The 26927-nt window shown below is 48.1% G+C and overlaps 1 protein-coding gene across 1 annotated transcript in view; it reads left to right on the forward strand.

Moving 5' to 3' along the window:
* The window catches only part of plcb1 (phospholipase C beta 1), a 751388-nt gene that overhangs the window by 663341 nt on the left and 61120 nt on the right, over positions 1-26927 (forward strand). The window contains exons 25-30 of the mRNA XM_078230364.1: positions 5987-6119; positions 6223-6276; positions 12280-12499; positions 19642-19822; positions 24002-24078; positions 24180-24269. Coding sequence (XP_078086490.1) covers positions 5987-6119; positions 6223-6276; positions 12280-12499; positions 19642-19822; positions 24002-24078; positions 24180-24269 — 755 coding nt within the window. The remainder of the gene's footprint in view (positions 1-5986; positions 6120-6222; positions 6277-12279; positions 12500-19641; positions 19823-24001; positions 24079-24179; positions 24270-26927) is intronic.

The raw sequence follows: 26927 nt of genomic DNA on the forward strand, positions 1-26927 counted from the left end.
CGGTACGGTGGCACAGTGGTTAGCACTGCTGCCTCACAGCGGCAGGGACCCGAGTTCAATTCCCGGCTTGGGTCACTGCCTGTGTAGAGTCTGCACATTCTCCCCGTGTCTGTGACAGTTTCCTCCGGGTGCTCCGGTTTCCTCCCACACTCCAAAGATGTGCAGGTTGGGTTGATTGGCCATGCTAAATTGACCCTCAGTGTCAGGGGGGATTAGTAGGGTAAATAGGTGGGGTTAGCGGGATAGGGCCTGGGTGGGATTGTTGTTGGTGCAAGCTCGATGGGCCAAATGGCCTCCTTCTCTATTGTCGAGATTCTAAAAAAAAGTAAGAAGTCTCACAACACCAGGTTAAAGTCCAACAGGTTTATTTGGAATCACGAGCTTTTGGAGCGCTGCTCCTTCATCAAGGCAGCGCTCCGAAAGCTCGTGATTCCAACCAAACCTGTTGGACTTTAGCCTGGTGTTGCGTGACTTCTTACTGTGCCCACCCCAGTCCAATGCCGGCATCTCCACATCATAAAAAGAATATGGGGAAACCATATCACTCCTTCCCTTGAATTTCAAACTGCGAAAGGCATTATTCTGTGCATGTGCTCACACACGTGTTGCAAGTTAAGCTCACCCTTTTATTTTGGACTGGTTTGACTGTGCCAGCCTTTATAGTCATCTCAAAGTGACCAGTGAAAACCTCTTCAGGCTGATTTGTGATAGGTGATTGGTTGGGAGCGAATAATTCCTGTGGTTGCCAGGAGACGTGACTCACTGGCTCTAATGAGAAGGGAAGAATTTTGGTGACTCAGAGCTTTTGAAAAGCGACTGCACACAAACACTTCAAAAATCTCCCCATTTTGATGAGGGACGTTGCCGGCATTGCCAGCTCTGGCACCACGCAAAGATGCCCAGCATCAAGCTCGGTCAAAACCCGGCTGGCAGCGAGCAGTCAGTGGGCTGGTCAAGGCTGGAGATGGTGAGAATCCACCAAATGTTAGTGAGTATCCCTGGGCTCTACCTTTGGTGTGGTGGTGAGACAAGGGGCGGGATTTTCCAGCCTCGCCCGGGCGAGACCGGAAATTCCCGCCCGAGGTCAACGGAAATTTCCGTTGTCGGACTCTCGCCCGCGTCAATTCCGTGGCGGGCAAGGTAGAGTTCCAACCCATGGACGAATTTTCCGACCGTGCTTGCCCCAAGTCGGGAAAATCCCACTCGAGGTCAATGGATCTTTGCATGGTCCATGTCCTGCCCGCTACTATTCCCATGGCGGGCAGATGCGGACAAATTCTGCCCCATAGATTTTCTTTGGACAGTGTGAATTATTTGATTTGATTTATTATTGTCACATGTATTGGGATGCAGTGAAAAGTATTGTTTCTTGCGCGCTAAATAGACAAAGCGTACCGTTCATAGAGAAGGAAAGGAGAGGGTTCAGAATGTACTGTTACAGTCATAGCTAGGGTGCAGAGAAAGATCAACTTAATATAAGGTTGGTCCATTCAAAAGTCTGATGACAGCACGGAAGAAGGTGTTAGTGAGTTGGTTGGTACGTGACTTTTGTATCTTTTTCCCGATGGATCCCGGGGTGCGCGGAATGCTTGATTATGCTGGCTGCTTTTCCGAGGCAGCAGGAAGTGTAGACAGAGTCAATGGATGGGAGGCTGGTTTGCATGGTGGACTGGGCTACGTTCACAGTCTTTTGTAGCTTCTAGCAGTCTTGGTCAGAGCACCTGGGATACATCCAGGAATGATGCTTTCTGTGGTGCATCTGCAAAAAATTACAGTACATTGCCACCGATTGTTCTGAGCACTCATGTGTCAGTCTGACTCATTGGGTGTCACTCTTACCTCTGAGTCAGAAGGTTGTGGGTTGAAATCTTGACTCCAGCCCATGGCCATAGGAGTGACTTGAGTGTCGTATTGAGGGAGTACCATCGGAGGAGCTGCCGTCCTGACCCTGCAGTGCTTTGAGGCCCGACCTGCTCCCTCAGGTGAATGTAGGAGATCCCCTGGTACTGTTGTGAAGAGGAGCAGGGGGGATTATCCCAGATCTCCTGGCCAACATTTCTCCCTCAGTTGTGGACAACATGAGAAACAGTCATTATCTCATTGCTGTTTGTGGGAGCTTGCTGTGCGCAAATTGGCTGCGGTGTTTCCTGCATTCCCCCACTGAGGACCATGGCTCGTGCCGCAGGCAGAGGTGGGTGACAAATTTTTGAGGAGGATCGGCCTTTGTCATCAACAGAGTCAACAAGCAAAAGAAAACTTGGGACAGGATTTTCCAGCTCTCTCTGAAGCGTATATTCCGGCAGCGGACGTGGCCCACCATTGGCCGGGATCTTCGAGCCCTGGGCAGACCTGCCATCTGGGACTTATGGGCAGCACGGTGGCACAGTGGGTTAGCACTGCTGCCTCACAGCGCCAGGGACCCAGGTTCGATTCCCGGCTTGGGTCACTGTCTGTGTGGAGTTTGAGCGTTCTCCCCGTGGGTTTCCTCCGGGTGCTCCGGTTTCCTCCCACTGTCCAAAGATGTGCAGGTTAGGTGGATTGGCCATGCTAAATTGCCCCTTAGTATCCCGGGATGCATAGGTTAGAGGGATTAGCGGGGTAAATGTGTGGTGTTACGGTGTGAGTGGGATTGTGGTCAGTGCAGGCTCGATGGGCCGAATGGCCTCTTTCTGCACTTTAGGGATACTATGATTCTATGATGGTCCTGCCGATGTCTCTGGGGTTTTGGACTTCTCGCACCCTCCGCCACTAGGGAAGGTGCCATGGGTGGTCACCAGAATATTTTGGCCTTCATTTCAACAGAGGCCTACTTTGAGTTCTTTCCCAGCACCAAATGTTTTTCAAAAATTAAGTCTCCCCCCCCACCCCCGCCACCCTTTACCACACAGGGAAGCGGGGGGGAGAGGGTGGCAGTGTTTCCTAATTGTTGAGAAACTGCAATTGTGTACGGTGTTGGTGAGGTCACACCTGGAGTATTGTGCGCAGTTTTGGTGTCCTTATCTGAGGAAGGATGTCCTTGCTGTGGAGGGAGCACAGCGAAGGTTTACCAGGCTGATTCCGGGGATGGCAGGTCTGTCATATGAGGAGAGATTAAGTCGGTTAGGTTCACCAGGCGGCACGGTGGCACAGTGGTTAGCATTGCTGCCTCACCGAACCAGGGACCCGGGTTCGATTCCTGGCTTGGGTTACTGTCTGTGCGGGGTCTGCATGTTCTCCCCGTGTCTGCGTGGGTTTCCTCCGGCTGCTCCGGTTTCCTCCCACAGTCCAAAGATGTGCGGGGTAGGTTGATTGGCCGTGCTAAATTGCTCCTTGGTGTCAGGGGGACTAGGAAGGTAAATATGTGGGGTTACAAGGATAGGGCCTGAGTGGGATCATTGTTGGTACAGGCTCGATGGATCAAATGGCCTCCTTCTGCACTGTCGGGATTCTATTCTATATTCACTGGAGTTTGAAAGAGTGAGAGGGGATCTCATAGAAGCTTCTAAAATTCTGACAGGGTTAGAGAGGGAGGATTCAGAAAGAATGTCCAGGGAGGGGGTGTCCAGAACTCGGGGTCATAGGATCCCTACAGTACCATTCGACCCATCGAGCCTGTACTGACAACAATCCACCCAGAACCTGTCCCTGTATTTACCCTGACACTAAGGGACAATTTAGCATGGCCAATCCACCTAACCCACACATCTCTGGAGTGTGGGAGGAACACAGTAAGAAGTTTAACAACACCAGGTTAAAGTCCAACAGGTTTATTTGGTAGCAAAAGCCACACAAGCTTTCGGAGCTGCAAGCCCCTTCTTCAGGTGAGTGTGGGAGGAAACCGGAGCACCCGGAGGAAACCCACACAGACACGGGGAGAATGTGCAAACTCCACACAGACAGTGACCCAAGGCCGAAATTGAACGCGGGTCCCTGGTGCTGTGAGGCAGCAGAGCTAATCACTGTGCCGCCCATAGTTTGAAGATAAGGGGCAAACCTTTTAGGACCACTGTGAGGAGAAATTTCTTCATCCAGAGGGTGGTGAATGTATGGAATTCATGACCACAGAATGTAGTTGGGGCCAAAATGTTGTCTGATTTCAAGCTCTTGGGGCTAAAGGGATCAAGGGACATGGGGGGAAGGGGGAATCAGGATATTGAATTTGATGATCAGCCATGATCAAAATGAATGGTGGAGCAGGATCGAAGGGCCGAATGGCCTCCTCCTGCTTCTAGTTTCTATGAAAGACTGACACAGTTGGGAAAAATAGATCACCTGTTAAGACAGTTGTGCTTCCCTGGAAAAGAAACGCTTTAAAAATGTAGTGATTATTTCCAGGTTACGTCTCGGCTGGTGTCGGCTGATATTTCTTTGTTCCGGATGCTAAATTCATAAATCAAATAAGAAAAGGTGAGCTTCAGGAAGAAAGGGAAAAGAACAGACTGAGAAATGGAAGCTTTTTCTCTCTTTATGACGAATATAAACATTTTGCTGCCATTATTTGCTGGGAAACATATAATTAATCATTCTGTCATTAATGATTAATTTGAAGATAAGGATAATATATAAAAGGTAAACCTTTTAGGTCTGAGGTGAGGAGAAATTTTCTCACCCAGAGAGTGGTGAATGTGTGGAATTCACTACCACAGAATGTAGTTGAGGCCAAAACATTGTCTGATTTCAAGAAGAAATTAGATATAACTCTTGGGGTTAAAGGGATCATAGAGTCATAGATGTTTACAACATGGAAATAGGCCCTTCGGCCCAATTGGTCCATGCCGCCCTTTTTTTTTTAAACCACTAAGCTAGTCCGCGTTTGGCCCATATCCCTCCATATGGGGTGGCACGGTGGCACAGTGCTTAGTGCTGCTGCCTCACAGCGCCAGGGTCCCAGGTTCAATTCCGGCCACGGGTCACTGTCTGTGTGGAGTTTGCACATTCTCCCCATGTCTGCGTGGGTTTCCTCTGGGTGCTCTGGTTTCCTCCCACAGTCCAAAGATGTGCGGGTTAGGTTGATTGGCCATGCTAAATTGCCCCTTAGTCTCAGGGGTAAATGCGTGTTACGGGAATAGGGCCTGGGTGGGATGGTGGTCGGTACAGACTCAATGGGCTGAATGGCCTCCTTTTGTACTGCAAAGATTCTATGGATTCTATCACACCCATCCGATGTAAGAGGGATATGGGGCGAATCAAGATATTGAATTCGATGATCAAAATGAATGGTGGAGCAGGTTTGAAGGGCTGAATGGCCTCTATTTTCTATGAATCATAAAATGACAGATTTATCTGAGATGTTGCTGCCCGTATAATTTAAGCAAGAGTTCTCGCGCTGGCGGGACAGGGTAATGCTGTGAAAGGGCTTTATTTTCCCCGATGATTGGCTGTAATTACCATCAAGGGGTGAAAGGAAAACTGCCTGAAGAAGGACTCGGAGCTGAAAGCGCACAGGACCAATCAATCAGCTGCCATGGCAACTGGTCATCAAGAGTTTGACCATCGCAGAGCCTGAATTGCCTGCAGAGTGTAGGAGTTTGCTGAGGAGAGAATTGAAGTGAGTCCGTGTGTGTGTGAGAGAGAGAGAGAGCGACTGTAGACCTGACGCTCCCCAGAATAATCCCATGTCCACCGTATAAGACTACAGGACAGAAGCGGTGGAGGAGAGGGAGCAGACCGGATAGGATGTTGAAGCCATGCTTCGAAAAATCGGACATCACAATTATGTTTACTCAACGTGCGGCGAAGCAGAGGTACCAGCGTCTGTCAAAATGCTTTACCCGAGGTGGAAAACTTGTAACCCTCCTCTCTGGAGACTGTGGAGAACTGGTCTCTCCCAGTTGGAGAAATTTGCTCTTGAACTTCAGTCAATTAATTGGGCGATTGATCAGCAAGCTGCAGATTTTGTTTGAAGCAGAGGGAGATTGGCCTCGATCAAGTGCGGCAGGGATGGAATTGGTGATTTTTATTTTCTTTTTAAGAAGTGTGAATAATCTGTTCCTCGTCCTTTCCCCAGGCTGAACCTGGCGACGTTCCCACGGAGCCGACTAACGATCCCAAGACAGCTCCAGCTGAGAATGGCGTGAGTCACACAGCTGGTCAAACATCCAAACCCTCCACCCAGGTCACCCATGTTCAACCAGCACCGGGTAAGTGAGTTTACGCTGAACGGATGTTTTTTCGTAGGAAATAAAAGTGAAGAAATAACCACTTGCGAGCCGTATTATTAACCCAAGATCTGTTGTGCCTTAGCTGCGGTCAAACCAGCTGGGAAGGCAGAGGATCTCATACAAAGCGTCTTGTCAGGTAAGATGTTGACAAACTTTGTGTGCCATAAGGACTTAATAATCGTTGCCATCCACCAATGTTAAAACCAAAGGAAGTACAGAGGTGAAATCAGAATGAAACATCTGTACAGTACACCACTGGAGCCAGGATGGATTGCTTTAAATTTGACAGATAAGCCAGAGCAGGTTCAACAGAAAAGGTTCACATTTGAGAATTAAATCTTGCCATTTTAAATCCTGCAGTTGTTGCATGACTTTTAATTGGGGGGAATGGCTGGCGCGGGGGGGGGGGGGGGGGGCACAGTGGTTAGCACTGCTGCCTCACAGTGCCAGGGACCCGGGTTCAATTCTGGCCTCAGGTGATTGTCAGTGTGGAGTTTGCAGGTTCTGCCCGTGTCTGCGTGGGTTTCCTCTGGTTTGCTCCCGCAGTCCAAACACGTGTAGTTTAGGTGAATTGGCCATGCTAAATTGCCCCTTCATGTCAGAGGGATTAGCAGGGTAAATAAGTAGGGTTACAGGGAAAGGGCCTGAGTGGGATTGTTGTCGGTGTTGACTCGATGGGCCGAATGGCCTCCTTCTGCACCGTAGGGATTCTTTGATTCTATGATAATCGTCATTGAACAATTATATAAGGAAATGCTATGTATGTATATGTGCTATTTATATATATATCTACAATATTAATAATCACTATCAGAGAACCACAGTTCCCATTTAAAAGAATGATGTGGAGATGCCGGCGTTGGACTGGGGTGGGCACAGTAAGAAGTCTCACAACACCAGGTTAAAGTGCAACAGGTTTATTTGGAATCACGAGCTTTCGAAGCGCTGCTCCATCACTCACCTGATGAAGGAGCAGCGCTCCGAAAGCTCATGATTCCAAATAAACCTATTGGACTTTAACCTGGTGTTATAAGAGAATGTTATGCTGCTAATATAATGGCCTCGAAAATCTATAGTCGGGATTTTCCGGGACCTCCCCTCGCCGTGCTTTCCCGCCAACGGGATCTTCCAGTCCCGCCAAAGTCAATGGTCGTTTGTGTAGCTCTCCCACTCCACCACTGGAGAACCCGCCTTGGGCGGTGGTGGGGGGGTGGCGGGGGGGGTGGGTGCGGGAGTCGCCTTTGACAGGATTTGTTGCGGAGGAGAACAGGACATGTTATGCATCATTTTTATTCCGATGGGCTTCCGCATAAATGGAACATTGATGCTACCCAACCTGCAACATTTGCCCATAAATAAATCAGAAAACCTTTTACCAAATACCTTCCCATCACAACTTCCATACGACAAGCAAAATAAATGTTTCATTACCGAATGATTAAAGAGCAGCCTTCTTTTTAACTTGTTCCTACCTCTGTAAACCAAATGACAAGTATCTTTGACATTCCCACACATCCCTTTGACATCCCTACATCTGGTCACCCTATTATAGAAAGGATATTATTAAACTAGAAAGAGTGCAGAAAAGATTTACTAGGATGCTACCGGAACTTGATGGTTTGAGTTCTACGGAGAGGCTGGATAGACTGGGACTTTTTTCCCTGGAGCGTAGGAGGCTTAGGAGTGATCTTATAGAGGTCTATAAAATAATGAGGGCCATAGATCAGCTAGAAAGTCAATATATTTTCCCAAAGATAGGAAAGTCTAAAACTAGAGGGCATAGGTTTAAGGTGAGAGGGGAGATACAAAAGGGTCCAGAGGGGAAATTCTTTCGCACAGAGGGTGGTGAGTGTCTGGAACAAGCTGCCAGAGGCAGTAGTAGAGCTGGGTACAATTTTATCTTTTAAAAAACATTTACATGGGTAAGATGGGTATAGAGGGATTGGGCCAAACGCGGGCAATTGGGACTAGCTTAATGGTTAAAAAAAAAGGGCAGCATGGACAAGTCGGGCCGAAGGGCTTGTTTCCATGCTGTAAACCTCTATGACTCTATTCAAACATTTTGTTATTACAGCAGTGTGTTAACTTGCGCAGGACCAGCAGGAAATAAAATCCGAGATTATTTGTCTCTCAGTTTCATTTCATGGCCTCAAACTCTTGTTTAAAATCGCCCTGAACGTTGAGCTGGGGAGAGGGGAGAAAATGTGAATTAATTTTCTGCCCATGTGAGTTATACAAAGATTTTTGTTCAGCTGAAGTATTCTGCAGAGCAGTGTTTCAGGGTAACAATGAGATGGCAATTCCATTGCCAGGATTCCAAATTACTCTCGGCAGTTCAGAATTATCCCGTCCCGCCTGCCGTGGGAATCGTAGTGGGTGGGACACGGATCATGCTAATGTCCATTGACCTCGGGCAGGATTTTGGGGCCAGCCGGGCTGGAAAATAAGACCATAAGACATAGGAGCAGAATTAGGCCACTCGGCCCATCGAGTCTACTCCGCCTTTCAATCATGGCTGATATTTTACTCATCCCCATTCTCCTGCCTTTTCCCCATAACCCCTGATCCCCTTATCAATCAAGAACCTATCTATCTCTGTCTTAAAGACACTCAATGACCTGCCCATAATGTCCTCAAACAAAATTAAACCACACGCTAACTTCCTGTGGTAATCGACGTGGTAATCTGAAAGCAAAATGCCGCAGAGAAACTGAAACATAGACAGAAAATGCTGGAAAACCCCAGCAGGGCTGGCAGCATCTGTGGAGAGAGAAACAGAGTCAACGGCTGGAATCGAACCCTGGTCCCGTGAGGCAGCAGCGCTAACCGCCGTGCCACCCATCATGCAATATTTCTTGGCAGCTGTTTGAGGACATTACAAAATATATCGGCCGGAATTCTCCTGGCCGTTCACACCCCGCTGCAAGCGAGGAGGGACAACTTGGCATTCAGCCAAATCTCCGCTCACTGCAGCGGGACTGGAGAATCCCGCAGGCGTGAATGGCCGGAAAATTCTGGCCAACATTTCGAGTCCAACGTGACTCCTGGATATTTTTGTAAAGATTTACAGATAAGTGGGTAAGATAGTGCAGGTTCAACTGAAAAGGTTCATACGTGAGAACGAAATCTTGCCATCCAGAAACCTATCATTGTTACCAGACTTTTAATTGTCATTTAACAATCAGACATATTCCACATTCCAAGATGGTGCCAGAGTGTGGCAACTTCTTGCAAGCTGTGCCCAGCATACCCTCTAATTCTATCTTTTACTCTCATTCGATGCTTCTAAAACTTTATTCTAACTCTATAAACTCTCTAACAATGCTCTATTCACTACATTCTGCACTCTCCCCTTTCCTTCTACATGCACTCCTCTACGAGGAGAGATTGAATGAACTGGGATTGTTCTCCCTGGAAAGACAGAGGCTGAGGGACAACCTGATAGAAGTTTATAAAATTATGAGGGGTATGGATAGGGTGAACAGTTAGAAGCTTTTTCCCCAGGGCAGAAATGACAATTACAAGGGGGCACAAGTTCAAGGTAAGGGGGGGAAGGTTCAGTGGAGATGTGCGGGGGGAGTTTTTTTACACAGAGGGTGGTGGGGGCCTGGAATGCAGTGCCAAGTGAGGTGGTTGAGGCAGACACGTTAGCGACATTTATGTCTTATCTGGATAGACAAATGAATTATAGAGAGGGATACAGGCGGTTGGTCTAGGTAGGACAACGTGATTGGAACAGGCTTGTTAGGGCGAAGGGCCAATTCCTGTGCTGTGCTGTTCTTTGTTCTTTGTATCAAAGAATCATAGAATCCCAACAGTGCAGAAGGAGGCCATTCGGCCCATCAGATCTGCACCGACCACAATCCCACCCAGGCTCTATTTCCGTAACCCCACATGTTTACCCTGCTAATCTCCCTGACACTAGGGTCAAATTAGCACGGCCAATCAACCTAACTTGCACATCTTTGGACTGTGGGAGAAAACCGGATTTTTATACAGTATGCTTTGTCTGTTTAGCACGCAAGGAACAATACTTTTCACCTTAATACATGTGAGAATAATAAATCAAATCAAATCAAATCAAATTAAAACATATGATGAGATTGCTATATATATATATGTATGTATATATGCTATAGAAACATACAGTACTAATAATCAGTGTCAGAAAACCACAGTGAGAAAAGGCCACATTTAAAATAATGTTTTCCTGTTAGAACAGCGGTTTAGAAAAGCTATAATTTTGCTTCAGAGGAGAAAAGGACAAGTATCTTTCTGTGTCTCACTCAATACCATCCATGATTAACCCATATATCAACATCTTTTAAAGAGCCGACACATGAGCACTGGGCTGGATCGCCTTTGTCCGTGCTCTAAGATTAGCCATCTTATTTAAGAACACTTTGAATCATCTCATTTCTCTTCAGATTGAAGTGATTTAGTCATTGTTAAGTACCATAGATTCATAGAAGAATACTTCACAGAAGGAGACCACTCCACCCTGTGGGCCTTGGTAAGATGCTCGTTCTAAAAGTCAGAGAGTCATGGAGGTTTACAATATGGAAACAGGCCCTTCAGCCCAACCTGTCCATGCCACCTTTTTTTTTAACCACTAAGCTAGTCCCAATTGCCCACATTTGGCCCATATCATTCTATAGCCATCTTACCCATGTAACTGTCTAAACGCTTTTTAAAAGACAAAATTGTACCTTCCTCTACTACTACCTCTGGCAGCTCGTTCCAGACACTCACCACCCTCTGTGTGAAACATTTGCCCCTCTGAACCCTTTTGCATCTCTCCCCTCTCACCTTAAACTTATGCCCTCTAGTTTTAGACTCCCCTACCTTTGGGAAAAGATGTTGCCTATCTAGCTGATCTATGTCCCTCATTATTTCATAGACCTCTATAAGATCACCCCGAAGTCTCCTAGTCGATGGGCCAAATGGCCTCCTGCTGCACTGTAGGGATTCTATGGTTAGAGCCATAGAGTCATGGAGGTTTCCAGCATGGAAACAGGTCCTTCGGCCCAACTTGTCCATGCCGCCCTTTTTTTTAAAACCCCTAAGCTAATCCCAATTGCCCGCATTTGGCCCATATCGCTCTATACCCATCGTACCCATGTAACTGTCTAAATGCTTTTTAAAAGGTAAAATTGTTCCTGCGTCTACTCCTACCTCTGGCAGCTTGTTCCAGACACTCACCACCCTCTGTGTGAAAAAAATGCCCCTCTGGACACTTCTGTATCTCTCCCCTCTCACCTTAAACCTATGCCCTAGTTTTAGACTCCCCTACCTTTGGGAAAAGATATTGACTATCTACCTTGTCTATGCCCCTCATTATTTTATAGACCTCTATAAGATCACCCCTCAGCCTCCTACGCTCCAGAGAGAAAAGTCCCAGTCTATTCAGCCTCTCCTTATAACTCAATCCATCAAGTCCTGGTAGCATCCTAGTAAATCTTTTCTGCACTCTTTCTAGTTTAATAATATCCTTTCTATAATAGGGTGACCAGAATTGCACACAGTATTCCAAGTGTGGCCTTGCCAATGTCTTGTACAGCTTCAACAAGACGTCCCAACTCCTGTATTCAATACTTCAAGGATCCCGTTCAAGGATTCTATGGTGGTTAGTCCCACTCCCCTGTACACTTTCCCCAGAGCCCTGCAATAAATTTCCCGTTCAAGGATTCGTGTATTCTTGATAGTTCGTGTTGTTGCAATGATACGGGCGGCATGGTGGCACAGTGGTTAGCACTGCTGCCTCACAGCACCAGGGGTACCTGGATTCAATGCCCGGCTTGGGTCAGTGTCTGTGCAGAGTTTGCACGTTCTCCCTGTGTCTGCGTGGGTTTCCTATGGTTGCTCCGGTTTCCTCCCACAGTCCGCTGGTTAGGCGCATTGGGCGTGCTAAATTCTCCCTGAGTGTACCCGAACAGGTGCCGGAGTTTGGCGACGAGGGGATTTTCACAGTAACTTCACTGCAGTCTTAATGTAAGCCGACTTGTGACACTAATAAATAAATTAAGCTGAGTGTGCATTGTGGGTAAATTATATGGCATTGCTGTCAGGTATTTACCAAAGGAAGGGTGAAAAGGAAAGCAGTTTGATGCGATAAATTGGTTTCTGTACACCACTGCAGAGGTGGAAGCCCAGACCGTAGAAGAGTTAAGACAGCAAAAGGCATTTGTGAAGCTTCAGAAAAAGCACTACAAGGAAATGAAGGAGTTGGTGAAGAAACACCACAAGAAGACCACCGACCTGATCAAAGAACACACGGCGAAATCCAGTGAGTTTCAGAATGAGTATTTAAGACGCAGAGTACTTCTGGAAAAGTCAGCAAAGAAAGATGGTAAGAAGAGGTAGGTGAAGCATCCTCAAATACTTTCATGTACTTACAGTGGGATCTTGTGTCTTTTCTAACCGCTTGTCTCTTTCTCACAAAGTATTTGTTGGCGACAACCCAAGTGGTAAATTAACAAGCGGCATGGCGGCACAGTGATTAGCACTGCTGCCTCACAGCCCCAGGGACCCGGGTTCAATTCCGGCCTTGGGTCAGTCGGTGTGGAGTTTGCACATTCTCCCTGTGTCTGCGTGGGTTTCCTCTGGATGCCCTGGCTTCCTCACACAGTCCAAACGTGTGTAGGTTAGGTGGATTGGCCATGTTAAATTCCCTCTTCGTGTCCAAAGATGTGTAGGTTCGGTGGATTGGCCATGTTAAATTGCCCCTTAGTGTCCCAAGATGTGCAGTTTAGGTGGATTGGCCATGCTAAATTGTTCCTTAGTGTCCAAAGACGTGCAGGTTAGGTGGATTGGCCATGCTGAATGTCCCTCAGTGTCCAAAGATGTGCAGGTTAGGTAAATTGGCCATGCTAAATTGTTCCTCAGTGTCCAAAGATGTGCAGGTTAGGTGGATTGGCCATGCTGAATGTCCCTTAGTGTCCAAAGATGTGCAGATTAAGTGGATTGGCCGTGCTAAATGTGTTGGGTTACGGGGACAGGGCGGGGAAGAGGGCCTGGTTAAGGTATTCGGTGCAGACTCGATGGGCTGAATGGCCTTCTCTGCACTGTAGAGATTCTATGAATCCAAGCCTGCATCAAAATAATTCAAAGTGTGGTTTTATAAATGTCTTTATCATGGGTTATTTTTACATTACAGAGAGTGATAAAAGCTTTTATTTTAAATTCCTGGTACATCCACTGACTCGGGGGGGGGGTTCTGTTTTTGCACTGTTAAGACTGACCCTACTCCCATAAGCAGCACGGATTGAGGGTGAGTGTATGACAGTGTTAAATGCTTCATATGACAAGCGGCTGGAAGGTGACACATTTCTTTGGGAATGATTTGTGTTTCCGTGGAACTTTGACTGATTGGTCGAAGGATCTCCTTGGGAACCGCCGTTTCTCAGGTGTTTATTTCAAAGTTGCCTCGCGGACAATCTGAGCACACGAAAGTGACAGAACAATATATCGGAAGCATTGAACACAAAGAAAACTGCCTACTCATCGTGTAAAGTGAAACTCGTAGGCCGGAATTCTGCCACCTTGCCCGCCACGGAATCGGCACGGGCGAGTGTCCGACAATGGAAATCCCTGTTGAGTTTGTGCGGGAATTTTCAGTCTCGCCCGAGCAAGGCCGTAAAATCCTGCCCGTGGTCTGCACGGGATAATCAAAGTCTTGAATTCGAAACCGAGCATGGAGGGGAATCTCACAGTAACTTCATTGCAGTGTTAATGTAAGCCTTACTTGTGACGGATAAATAAATAAAAAAATTTTTTTTAAAACACCTCTGTCGGAATTTTACCGCCTCGCCCGCCCAAGGCTCGTAAGATCCCTCCCCCCCCCTCCTTCGAGGCCGTTCTGCGAGCCTCGCCTGCCCCCATTCCGGGACGGGGGTGCTGGTAAAATTCCAGCACTTGTCTCTGCCTGGCTATAATTTCCAATCCATCACTTTGCTCACCTCAGTGACCATTCGAGAAAAATCCGTAGCAAAAAGACTTGGTTTTAAAATCAACCTGTGCTTCTGACTCAGGGCGGAACGGGCAGCGGTTCTTCCCAAAGCTGCGGAAAGTGAGGGCGATTAACGCGAATGTGTTTATTTAAGCAGGGCGCTGTTGGGTGAGCTGGTCTAGGTTGGGTATGGATTTCACGGTCCGAGGGAGTTGCAATGACTTTCACAGTTGGATCGCTCGCTGTGAAAGATTGTGCCTCTCACGACATTGACTCTGCTCTCTCTCTCGCTCTATCTCAGTGCTCTCTCTCTCGCTCTATCTCAGTGCTCTCTCTCTCGCTCTATCTCAGTGCTCTCTCTCTCGCTCTATCTCAGTGCTCTCTCTCTCGCTCTATCTCAGTGCTCTCTCTCTCGCTCTATCTCAGTGCTCTCTCTCTCGCTCTATCTCAGTGCTCTCTCTCTCGCTCTACCTCAGTGCTCTCTCTCTCGCTCTATCTCAGTGCTCTCTCTCTCGCTCTATCTCAGTGCTCTCTCTCTCGCTCTATCTCAGTGCTCTCTCTCTCGCTCTATCTCAGTGCTCTCTCTCTCGCTCTATCTCAGTGCTCTCTCTCTCGCTCTATCTCAGTGCTCTCTCTCTCGCTCTATCTCAGTGCTCTCTCTCTCGCTCTACCTCAGTGCTCTCTCTCTCGCTCTATCTCAGTGCTCTCTCTCTCTTTCTCAGTGCTCTCTCTCTCAGTGTCAGCGACTGCTCTCAGAGAGGCCGGCTATTACGTCACCGTGGAAATTTAAGCAAATGTTTATTTTTAACATTTTTGAGTTTATTTTTAGGGGCGGCACGGCAGCACAGTGGTTAGCACTGCTGCCTCACAGCGCCAGGGACCCGGGTTCGATTCCAGCCTCGGGTCACTGTCTGTGCAGAGTCTGAACGTTCTCCCCGTGTCTGCGTGGGTTTCCTCCGGGTGCTCCGGTTTCCTCCCACAGTCCAAAGATGTGTGGGTTAGGTGGATTGGCCATAAATTGAACCTAGTGTCGGGGGTTTAACAGAATAAATCTGAGGGGTTACAGGAATACGGCCTAGATGGGATTGTGTTCGGTGCAGACTCGATGGGCCGAATGGCCTCCTTCTGCACTGTGGGGATTCTATGATTCTATGACATTAAAGCCAAATTCTATGGGCGCTGGAAACAAAAGCAAAGCTGGAAATACTCAGCAAGATCTGGCAGAAACCAACACAGTTCAAGTTTGGAATCCTCCGAGAATCATATGTGATTCGAGAAGTGAGCTCTGTTCAGCCCATCAGGTTTGTGCTAGCCCTCTCTAAGAGCTACTCAGCCAGCCCCACTCCCCTGCCTTTTCCCCACAGCCCTGCCGTTCCTTTCCCTTTGGTAACTATTTTTTGAGGCACGATTGAATCTGCTTCCAGAACACAATCGAAAACAGCATCCCAAATCCTCAAAACTCACCGCGTTAAAAATTCCTCACGTCGCCTTTGGTTCCTTTGCCAGTCACTTTCAATCGATGTGCCCTGGCTCTTGAGCCTTTGACAGTGAGAACAGGTTCTCTAATTCAGTTGTGTCAGGGCACCCTATGATTTTGAAGAGTTCGATTAATTCTTCTCTCAGAAGGGCAAGCACGGTGGCACAGTGGTTAGCACTGCTGCTTCACAGTGCCAGGGACCCGGGTTCGATTCCTGGCATCTGTGTGGAGTTTGCACATTCTCCCCGTGTCTGCATGGATTTGCTCTGGTTTCCTCCCACAGTCTGAAAATCGTGCTGGTTAGGGTGCATTGGCCATGCTAAATTCTCCCTCAGTGTCCCGGAGTGTGCCGATTGAGGGATTTTCACAGTAACCTTCATTGCAGTGTTAATGTAAGCCTACTTGTGACCAATAGATAAACTTAAACTACATTGTGACTTTTATTGGATATTGTTTTCTACATTTCAAATATTTTGACTTGTATTTATTTCCCCAGAACAAATTTAGGTGTCTCTTTTCACAGAATTCCTACAGTGCAGAAGGAGGCCATTCGGCCCATCAAGCCTGCACCGACTCTCCAAGAGAGCATCTTATCCAGGCCCAACCCCCTGCCCCGCCATCCCTGTAACACTACGTACTCCGCTAATCCACCTAACCTACACATCTTGGGACACTAAGGGGCAGTTTAACGCGACCAATGCACCCTAACCTGCATGTCCTTTGGACTGCAGGAGGAAACCGGAGCACCCAGAGGAAACCCACGCAGACACGAGGAGAATGTGCAGACTCCACACAGACATGAACACAGGTTGAGCAGACTCAGTGTGCCGGGAATCGAACCCGGGTCCCTGACGCTGTGAAAGCAGCAGTGCTAACCACTGCGACACCGTGCTGCCCATGTGAACACCAGAAAATGCAAAGTCGATCTATGGGCGGAATTTTCACATCCCGTCTGCCACGGGAATTGTAGTGGGCTGGGGGGCGGAGAGAGAGGGGGGGGGGGGGGGGCGGGCGGGCGGGGAGCTGGGTGGCGAGGTGGGAACCGTGCAAAGGTCCTTTGACCTTGGGTGGGATTTTCCAACCTTGCGACAGGCGAGGCTGGAAAACCTCTCCCTATCGCCAGAATTTTACTGTCCCCCCCTGCCATGGGAATTGGAGCGGATGAGGGCGGACCATGAAAAGGTCCGTTGACCTGGGGCGGGATTTTACGGTTTCGGGACAAGCAAGGCTGTAAAATCTCACTCTATGTTTAGACTCCTAAACTCTATCCTCGAGTTTAGGAGTCGGGAGATAATGATGCAGCTTTATAAGACCCTCATCAGACCCCACTTAGAGTACTGTGCTCAGTTCTGGTCGCCTCATTACAGGAGGGATGTGGAAATTATTGAAAGGGTGCAGAGGAGATTTACAAGGATTTTGCCTGGATTGGTTGGCATGCCTTATGAGGATATGTTGAGGGAGCTCAGTCTTTTCTCCTTGGAGAGACGAAGGATGAGAGGTGACCCGATAGAGGTGTACAAGATGTTGAGAGGTACAGATCGGGTGGATTCTCGGAGGCTTTTTCCCAGGGCTGAAATGGCTGCTACGAGAGGACACAGGTTTATGGTGCTGGGGGGTAGGTACAGAGGAGATGTCAGGGGTAGGTTTTTCACTCAGAGGGTGGTGGGTGAGTGGAATCGGCTGCCGTCAGTGGTGGTGGAGGCAAACTCGATAGGGTCTTTTAAGAGACTTCTGGATGAGTACATGGAACTTAATAGGATTGAAGGTTATAGGTAAGCCTATATATAGGCCTAGGTAGGTAGGGACATGACTGGCGCAACTTGTGGGCCGAAGGGCCTGATGTGCTGTATTTTTTCTATGTTCTATGTCTCACGCAGGCATGGAATTCCAACTGTGCGCCCCTTTACCACATTTTAAATGGCCAATTTCCTTCCCACAATCAACTCCTGATCTAAAACTGAGAGCTTAGTACGAGGCCAATTCCATTTGAATGTAGTCACGAACCTAAATTAACGTTTGATGTGTTTCATGAATGACGAGGCTGGCATCAATATTCCTAGATTTCTGGGGCTTTGCTGTGATGCAGCCCCACCATGTGGCCAGATTTCCATTCCGAGGCTTGAGCTGTCCAGTGGTTTTGGAGAACGCATGGCTTTTGTGTGTCGGTGGGAGCTACAGGCATTGTAATGGGCACACGCGGCAAAGCAGCGGCTCCCACAGTGGGCTCAAACATGACACTGACCCTCGTAACAGGAACCCCTGGCAAAAGCCCCACCGACAACAGGTCAGATGCTGAGATGTTGAAGATGCGGCAGTCTTTGATGTGAGGTGGCCCAAAGCTTTTCTGCAATAAAAACTACCTCCAAAAAAAACATTAATTTTTAATGCTATGAGGAATGGATGATAAAGCGAAGTGTGGATTGTCAAATGGTTGTATTACTCATTCGAATCATAGAATCCCTACAGCGCAGAAGGAGGCCATTTAGCCCATCAAGTCTGCACCAACAACAATCCCACGCCAGACGCTATCCCCGTAACCCCACACACTTACCCTGCTAATCCCTCTAACCTACACATCCCAGGACATTATGGGCAATATCGCATGGCCAATCAACCTTTTGCACATCTTTGGATGTGGGAGGAAACCGGAGCCCCCGGAGGAAACCCACGCAGACACGAGGAGAACACGCAAGACAGACAGTGACCCAAGCTGGGAATCGAACCCGGGTCCCTGGAGCTGTGAGGCAGCAGTGCTAACCACTGTGCCCCCCAAATCATTCTTCAGCAAATTAACATTATCCTCACTAATTCTTCAGTGATTGTGATTAGAGTAAGTGATTTTGCTTCTGCTCTATTTCATTAAGCTAACATGGGGTGGCACAGTGGTTAGCGCTGCTGCCTCACAGTGCCTGGGACCCAGGTTCGATTTCCGGCTTGGGTCACTGTCTGTGTGGAATTTGCACGTCCTCCCCTTGTCTGCGTGGGTTTCCTCCGGGTGCTCCGGTATCCTCCCACAGTCCAAAAGATGTGCAGGTTAGGTTGATTGGCTTAATTGCCCCTCAGTGTCAGTGAGATTAGTGGGGTAAATATGTGGAATTACGGGGCCTGGGTGGGATTGTTGTCAGTGCAGGCTCGATGGGCTGAACGGCCTCCTTCTGCACTGTAAAGATTCTATTCTGTGATAGGGAACTTGTTAACCCATCACTTTCTCTTGCCTTTACTGTCTGATCTGTTGTACGTTTGCAGCTCTTCCTCCTTCAGGTTTCCAGCCTTAATTCCTTCATTTTAACTCGTGTTATCCAGGTGTGAATTATACAGTAAATGGCAGAACCCTTTGGAGCATTGACATACAGAGGGATCTGGGCGTACAGGTCCACAGATCCCTGAAAGTGGCAGCACAGGTGGTCAAGAAGGCATACAGCATGCCTGCCTTCATCAGCTGGGGCATCAAGTATAAGAGTTGGCAAAGTATGTTACAGCTGTATAAAACTTTAGTTAAGCCGCATTTGGAGTATTGCGTGCCGTTCTGGTTGCCGCACTACCAGAAGGACATGGATGCTTTTGGGAGACTGCAAGGAAGGTTTACCAGGATGCTGCCTGGTCTGGAGGGTTTGAGGTATGAGGAGAGGTTGGATAAACTCCGATTGTTTTCACTGGAAAGATGGAGGCTGAGGGGCGACCAGATAGAGGTCTACAAAATTATGAGAGGCATGGATAGGGTGGATAGGCAGTGTCTTTTTTCCTAGGGTGGAAGTGTCAACTACAAGAGAGCACAGGTTTAAGGTGAGAGGGGGTAAGTTTAGGGGGGACGTTTTTCGCACAGAGGGCAGTGGGTGCCTGGAACACGCTGCCAGTGGAGGTGGTGGAAGCAGACACATTAGCCACATTCAAGACATATCTTGATAGACACATGAATGGAGGGTGAACAGAGGGATAGAAACTGCGTACTGGTGCAGGCGCGATGGGCTGCATTATTCTTTGTTCTTTAGATGTCTCTAAATGGATGGAAAGAAAAATACTTACCATGGATTTTCTTTTGGCTTCCAGTGATAATTTTTTTTCTGTTGACCTGACAGACCTGAATCAGCAAGTCCAGAACATCCCATCTCAAGTATCGAGCAAGAACTTTCTGCCCTTGATACAGAAATGACGCAGAAGTTGGCAGAACTTAAAGAACAACAGCAGCAACAGTTACTAAACCTGAGACAGGAGCAGTATTACAGCGAGAAATATCAGAAACGGGAACATGTGAAACAGGTGTGGACAAGTGTCACCCCAAGCGCAGTTTCGTAACGCATGTGAACACACTTAACGGATGACTAGTACTCAATTCAGTTATTTCTACTGGTCAGACATATCTCAACACACATACCTTTATCGCTATTTATTGCCCATCTCCCATTTATCCTGAGCTGTCTTCTTGAACTAGTTGTTTTAATTTATTCGTGGGACATGGGCGTCACTGGCTGGGCCAGCATTTATTGCCCATCCCTAGTTGCCCTTGGAGAGCAGTTAAGAGTCAACCACATTGCTGTGGCTCTGGAGTCACATGTAGGCCAGACCGGGGAAGGACAGTTAGTCTAAAGATGTGTGGGTTCGGTGGATTGGCCATGCTAAATTACCCCTAAGTGTCAGGGGGACTCGCTAGGGTAAATGCATGGGGTTATGGGGATAGGACCTGGGTGGGATTGTGGTCGGTGCTGACTCGATGGGCCGAATGGCCTCTTTCTGCACTCTAGGGATTCTATGATTCTAAAATTTCCTTCCCTAAAGGACATTAGTGACCCAGATGGGTTTTTCCAACAAGCGACAATAGTTTCATGGTCACCAGCAGATTCTTAATTCTAGATATTTTTTATTGAATTCAAACTCCACCATCTGCCGTGGCAGGATTTGAACGCGGGTCCCCAGAATATTAGCTGAGCTTCTGGCTTAATAGTTTAGTGATAATACCACTGGGCACTCATGTTAGGATTGTGGGCATTACTGGTAGACATGATGTGGAGATGCCGGCGTTGGACTGGGGTGAACACAGTAAGAGTTTTAACGACACCAGGTTAAAGTCCAACAGGTTTATTTGGTAGCAAATACCATTAGCTTTCGGAGCGCTGCTCCTTCGTCAGATGGAGTGGAAATGTGCTCTCAAACAGGGCACACAGAGACACAAAATCAAGTTACAGAATACTGATTAGAATGCGAATCTCTACAGCCAACCAGGTCTTAAAGATACAGACAATGTGGGTGGAAACATCTCTTTAACCTGTGCTTAATGCTCCCTCCACCCACATTGTCTGTATCTTTAAGATCTGTTTGGCTGTAGGGATTCACATTCTAATCAGTATTCTGTAACTTGATTTTGTGTCTCTGTGTGCCCTGTTTGAGAGCACATTTCCACTCCATCTGACGAAGGAGCAGCGCTCCGAAGCTAATGGTATTTGCTACCAAATAAACCTGTTGGACTTTAACCTGGTGTTGTTAAAACTCTTACTGGTAGAACCAGGGTCTGTTGCCCTTCTGCAACTGAGTAGCTAGGTGGGGAATGTCAGAGGGCAGTCAAGAATAAACTGCGTTGGTGGGGTACTGGAGTCACACGCAGACCCAGACTGGGTAAGGATGGAAAGTTTCCTTTCCCCATATTGACATTTGCGAAACATTTGAGTTTTTATGAAAATCCAATGGCTTTAGGGTCGGGTTTACTGATCCCAGCTCTTTATTCCCAGATTTTTAAAACTATTAAAATTCTTAAAGTGCGCTGGGAGAGGGGTGGGGGCACTGAGATTGGCAGCCCAGCCACCATATTTAAATGAACAATTAAGGATCAGTTAGGCATGTGGTCATTAATACACTGCTCTTGTCCTAATTAACTCAAATGCCGAAAGGGTGGGAGAAAGAGTTGCTGTTTAGGGGCTGCCCTTTGCCAATCGGGGGGATTGGTTCCAGCTTCCTTCCACCCACTCCCTCCCGTAATCTGAACCCGCACCCCCCCAACAACTACCTCTCCCTAAGCTGCCCAAACACTCCTGGCCAACAACCCTCCCAGACTTACCTACCCCGGGGATTCATCTTGTTTTTCTCCTTCTGTAGTCCCAGCCACGGCCACTGATGCCTTCCCGGCATTGTCGGGACTGATGGAGTTGTCGGCAGCTCCAAAGGGCGGGATTTCCTCCCCAGTGAAGGGTGGAGTATCCACTCAGCCCTCCATTAATCCATCCTGCTTTGATGAGCACGAGGCGGTTTGATGTGGAGCCAGTAGGAAGTCGATGGAGGGTGGCGGTTTCGTGGTAATCTCACTGGCCTGGTGACCCAGGCAAATGTTCTGGAATCATGGCTTCAAGTCTCAGGATTGGTGGAGTTTACATTTAATTTATACCCTGGAATTAAAAAATTCAGTAATGGTGACCACGAGATTACTGTCGATTGTTGGAAAAACCCATCTGGTTTTCTGCACTGTAGGGATTCCATGGTCTGGGCGGCACGGTGGTGCAGTGGTTAGCTCCGGGTGTTCTGGTTTCCTCCCACAGTCTGAAAGACATGCTGGTTAGGTACATTGACCTGAACAGGCGCCGGAGTGTAGCGACTAGGGGAATTTCACTGTAACTACATTGCAGTGTTAATGTCAGCCTTACTTGTGACTATTAAATAAACTTTAAACTTGGTTCGCTAACATCCTTCAGGAAAGGAAATCTGCCATCCTTACCCGGTCTGGGCCTACATGTGACACAGTAAGACGTCCCACAGCACCAGGTTAAAGTCCAACAGGTTTATTTGGTAGCACAAGCCGCAAGCTTTTGGAGCGCTGCCCCTTCATCAGGTGAGTGGGAGTTCTGTTCACAAATTCCCACTCACCTGATGAAGGAGCAGCACTCCGAAAGCTCGTGGCTTGTGCTACCAAATAAACCTGTTGGACTTTAACCTGGTGTTGTGGGACTTCTTACTGTGTTTACCCCAGTCCAACGCCGGCATCTCCACATCATGCCTACATGTGACTCCAGAGCCACAGCAATGTGGTTGACTCTCAACTACCCCCCCAAGGGCAACTAGGGATGGACAATAAATGCTGGCCAACCAGCGACACCCATGTCCCACGAATGAATTAAAAAGAATTCTAACACAATCGGAAAACCTGAATAGAGAAGGTCAAAATCGGTGCGCTGTCTAAAATACAATTTATGAAGAAATTTAGGAGGGGGTTCAAGCCTGTTGCGTTTGTGTGATATTTTAAAAAATGTTTCAGCTGCGCTCTTTTGACCTCCTGAACATTTGGGTTGTGACAGAGCCTCATTATTCACCTTTGATTGTTATGTTCTGGGTGATGCATAGAAATGAGATTACACACTTGTAATTTTCAGTGCCAGAGAGGTTGATTGACAGTAATTAGCACACGTCATGTCATTACTCGGGTGCTTACACAGGTAATGACAAGACCGAGCGATCTGTGTCAAGTCTGATGGGCAGTTAGTGGGTAAATGCACTAGGTTCTGAAAAAAACAAAGTGAGGTGTCACTTTCACATGGCTAATGGCACAATGGCGCAAATCAGGGAACATTTAGGATGTCCACGTTTAACCACACAAGGGCTCCTCACCTGAAGTCACTGATTTAATTTGATTTATTATTGTCACATGTATTGGGATACAGTGAAAGGTATTGTTTCATGCGTGCTATATAGACAAAGCATACCGTTCAGAGAGAAGGAAAGGAGAGGGTGCAGAATGTAGTGTTACAGTCATAGCTGGAGAAAGATCAATTTAATGCAAAATAAGTCCATTCAAAAGTCTGATGACAGCAGGGAAGAAGCTGTTCTTTAGTCAGTTGGGACGTGACTTCAGACTTTTGTGTCTTCTTCCCGAAAAGAAAGTGGAAGAAGGTGGAGGAGAGAATGCCCGGGGTGTGAGGGGTCCTTAATTATGCTGGCTGCTTTTCCGAGGCAGTGGGAAGTGTAGACAGAGTCAATGGATGGGAGGTTGGTTTGCGTGATGGATTGGGCTACATTCACGACTCTTTGTAGTTTCTTGCGGTCTTGGGCAGAGCAGGCGCCACACCAAGCTGTGATACAACCAAAAAGAATGCTATCTATGGTTCATCTGTAAAAATTGGTGAGAGTTGTAGTGGACATGCCGAATTTCCTTAGTCTTCTGAGAAGGGAGAGGCATTGGTGGGCTTTCTGAACTATAGTGTCGGCATGGGGGGACCAGGACAGGACACTGCATCATTTATACATCAATAACAGCAAGTGTCACGGACCGTACCATTATTTGGACAGCAGATCCTAGCCCATTGTGGTTACGTTTCAGTTGCAACTAACTTGCAGTTAGCCTGGATAGTTGGCGGGCAGTAACAACAGTTATGCAATTTCCCTCAATGACGGGAAAATGAAACCTCAGCGTCCTGGTCGCGGGATTCTCCCATTGTTAATTACATCTTCTTATTCTTGCAGCTTGTACAGAAACTCACTGAGGTGGCTGAGGAGTGCCAAGCTAATCAGTTGAAGAAACTGAGAGAACTCTGTGAAAAGTGAGTCACAACCTTCACAACTTCCATCGTTAACCCTCTGCCCAGAATTTGTGAAGGCAAACCAGATTTGATTTTTTTTTTGTTTTGGTCACTACCTTCAGGGAAAAGAAAGAACTGAAGAAGAGAATGGACAAAAAACGGCAGGAGAAGATCACCGAGGCCAAATCCAAAGACAAGAATCAGATGGAAGAGTGAGTCTTGTCAGTCTTTGCATGAACACGCTTGTTGTGATCTTAATCATAGAATCCCTACAGTGCAGAAGGAGGCCATTTGATCCATCGAGTCTACACCGACCACAATCCCACCCAGGCCCTATCCCCGTAACCCCACACATTTACCCTGCTAATCCCCCCTGACACCAAGGGTCAATCTGGCATGGCCAATCAACCTAACCCGCACATCTTTGGAGTGTGGGAGGAAACCGGAGCACCCGGAGGAAACCCACGCAGAAAATGTGCAAACTCCACAACGACAGTGACCCATGCCGGGAATCGAACCTGGGGCCCTGGCGCTGTGAGGCAGCAGTGCTAGCCACTGTGCCACCCAAAGGAGTTTCCTCACTGGTCAACGTGACCAGGGTTGCCAACAGTAATTTACTTTATTGATTTTAACAACTGTTGGTGTGGAGCCCAGCAGAGCAGGAAGGCACTCCACAGGTTTCCGATCGAGCCCGGCCCACCATACAAGCCCACCCCCCTCCTCCCCATCCGAGGGATCTTCAAGTGAGGTAGATAGCCCGCTCTTGGTGGTTTTAGTTCAGCATGGTCGGTGCAGGCTTGGAGGGCCGAAGGGCCTGTTCCTGTGCTGTAATTTTCTTTGTTCTTTTTCCTTTATATTTTTTTCAAATGATAGCATGGCCTGTGGCAGTCAAGAAAGACCAATATCATTATTATAAACACAAGAAGTTTATTTATTAGTGTCACAAGCAGGCTTACATTAACACTGTAATGAAGTTACTGTGAAAATCCCCCACTCACCGCACTCTGGTGCCTGTTCGGGTACACTGAGGGAGAATTTAGCATGGCCAATGCATCCTAACCAGCATGTTTTTTGGAGTGGGGGTGGAAACTGGAGCACCCGGAAGAAACCCACGCAGACCAACGGGGAAAATGTGCAGACTCTGCACAGACAGTGACTCGGGATCGGGAATCGAACCCGGGACCTTAGCGCTGTGAGGCAGTAGTGCTAACCACTGTGCCACCGTGCCACCAGGGAGTCTTTAATCAGAGGAAATTTTCAAGTCACATTTGGGTTGGAATTCAACGGCATCGCTACCACTGTCAGCGAGAATGGGGAATTTGGCCCTCAGCCGAATCTCCATTCACGGTGACAGGACTGGAGAATCCCAGCCCGTGGGCGAGGTCGGAGAATCCCAGCCGTGGGCGAGGTCGGAGAATCCCAGCCGTGGGCGAGGTCGGAGAATCCCAGCCGCGGGCGAGGTCGGAGAATCCCAGCCGTGGGCGAGGTCGGAGAATCCCAGCCGCGGGCGAGGTCGGAGAATCCCAGCCGCGGGCGAGGTCGGAGAATCCCAGTTGCGGGCGAGGTCGGAGAATCCCAGCCGTGGGCGAGGTCGGAGAATCCCAGTCACAGGCGAGGTCGGAGAATCCCGACCCCTCGATCTTTCTGAGGCAGTATAAAGCTGGAGAAATGTTTCCCCATTCGGCAATGGACGGAGCTCTGACCCGTGTCCCGAGAGTTAAAATGTTCTCTTTGAATAAAGCACTCACATTAGCATTGTGCCCACGAATCAGTACTTAGCCACAAAGGGCTAAGCATTGCTCTAATTGTCCTGAGCAGCAAGCGACTCCTACACTTCGATTAAAATCTCCAGCCGGTGACCTCGGCATTTAAGGCAGTCGTGATCAGTTTTCGTTCTTTATTCACGACAGGCAATGGTTTCACATCTCCAATTGCTGTTAGCCCCAAAGGTTACCTCACTTTCTGGCGCTGTCCATCAAAGGAGCCAGTGGGTTTGCTGCAAACTTTGTGGAGAATGGTTCCGATTATTGAGAGACCTGTTTATTTCAAACCGTATTCTGTGATGGAGCACTATTTCAACAGAGAGCAATGGAGGTCTGAAGGCAGCGTACGCTGTTTAGTTCTGACTCTATCTTTCCTCTCACTTCACGAGCCTGTGATCCAATTTTTCACCCCCCCCCTCCCTCTGCCCAACCTCCCGCAGCCCCCTCCCCCCCAGCTGTTTTAAGTGTCTAAAGCAGATTGCACAATCTAGAAAGTGCATAAACAGTATCAGAGAATCATAGATTCCCGACAGCGCAGAAGGAGGCCATTTAGCCCATCGAGTCTGCAACAGAAGAGTGAAAAGTGACCTGCTTTTTGGGTGGCACAGTGGTTAGCAGTGCTGCCTCACAGCGCCACGGACCCTGGTTTGATTCCGGCCTCAGGTCACTGTCTGTGTGGAGTCTGCACGTTCTCCCCGTGTCTGCGTGGGTTTCCTCCGGCTGCTCCGATTTCCTCCCCCAGTCCAAAGATGTGCAGGTTAGTTTGTTTGGCTGTGCTAAATGGCTCCTTAGCGTCAAGGGGACTAACAGGGGAAATATGTGGGGTTATGGGGATGGAGCCTGGGTGGGATTGTTGTTGCTGCAGGCTCAATGGGCCGAATGGCCTCCTTCTGCACTGTAGGGATTCTATGATTTTATGAACACTATCAGAGCATCCGGCCAGGTCCCATCCCCGTTACCCCCTGCATTTACCCCACTGATCCCTCTAACCTACACATCTTGGAACACTAATGGGCAATTTAGCATGGCCAACCTGGGCGGCACAGTGGTTAGCACTGCTGCCTCACAGCACCAGGGATCCGGCTTCAATTCCATCCTTGGGTGAAT

Source organism: Mustelus asterias, chromosome 15, assembly GCF_964213995.1.
Source record: "Mustelus asterias chromosome 15, sMusAst1.hap1.1, whole genome shotgun sequence".
Lineage (NCBI taxonomy): Eukaryota > Metazoa > Chordata > Chondrichthyes > Carcharhiniformes > Triakidae > Mustelus > Mustelus asterias.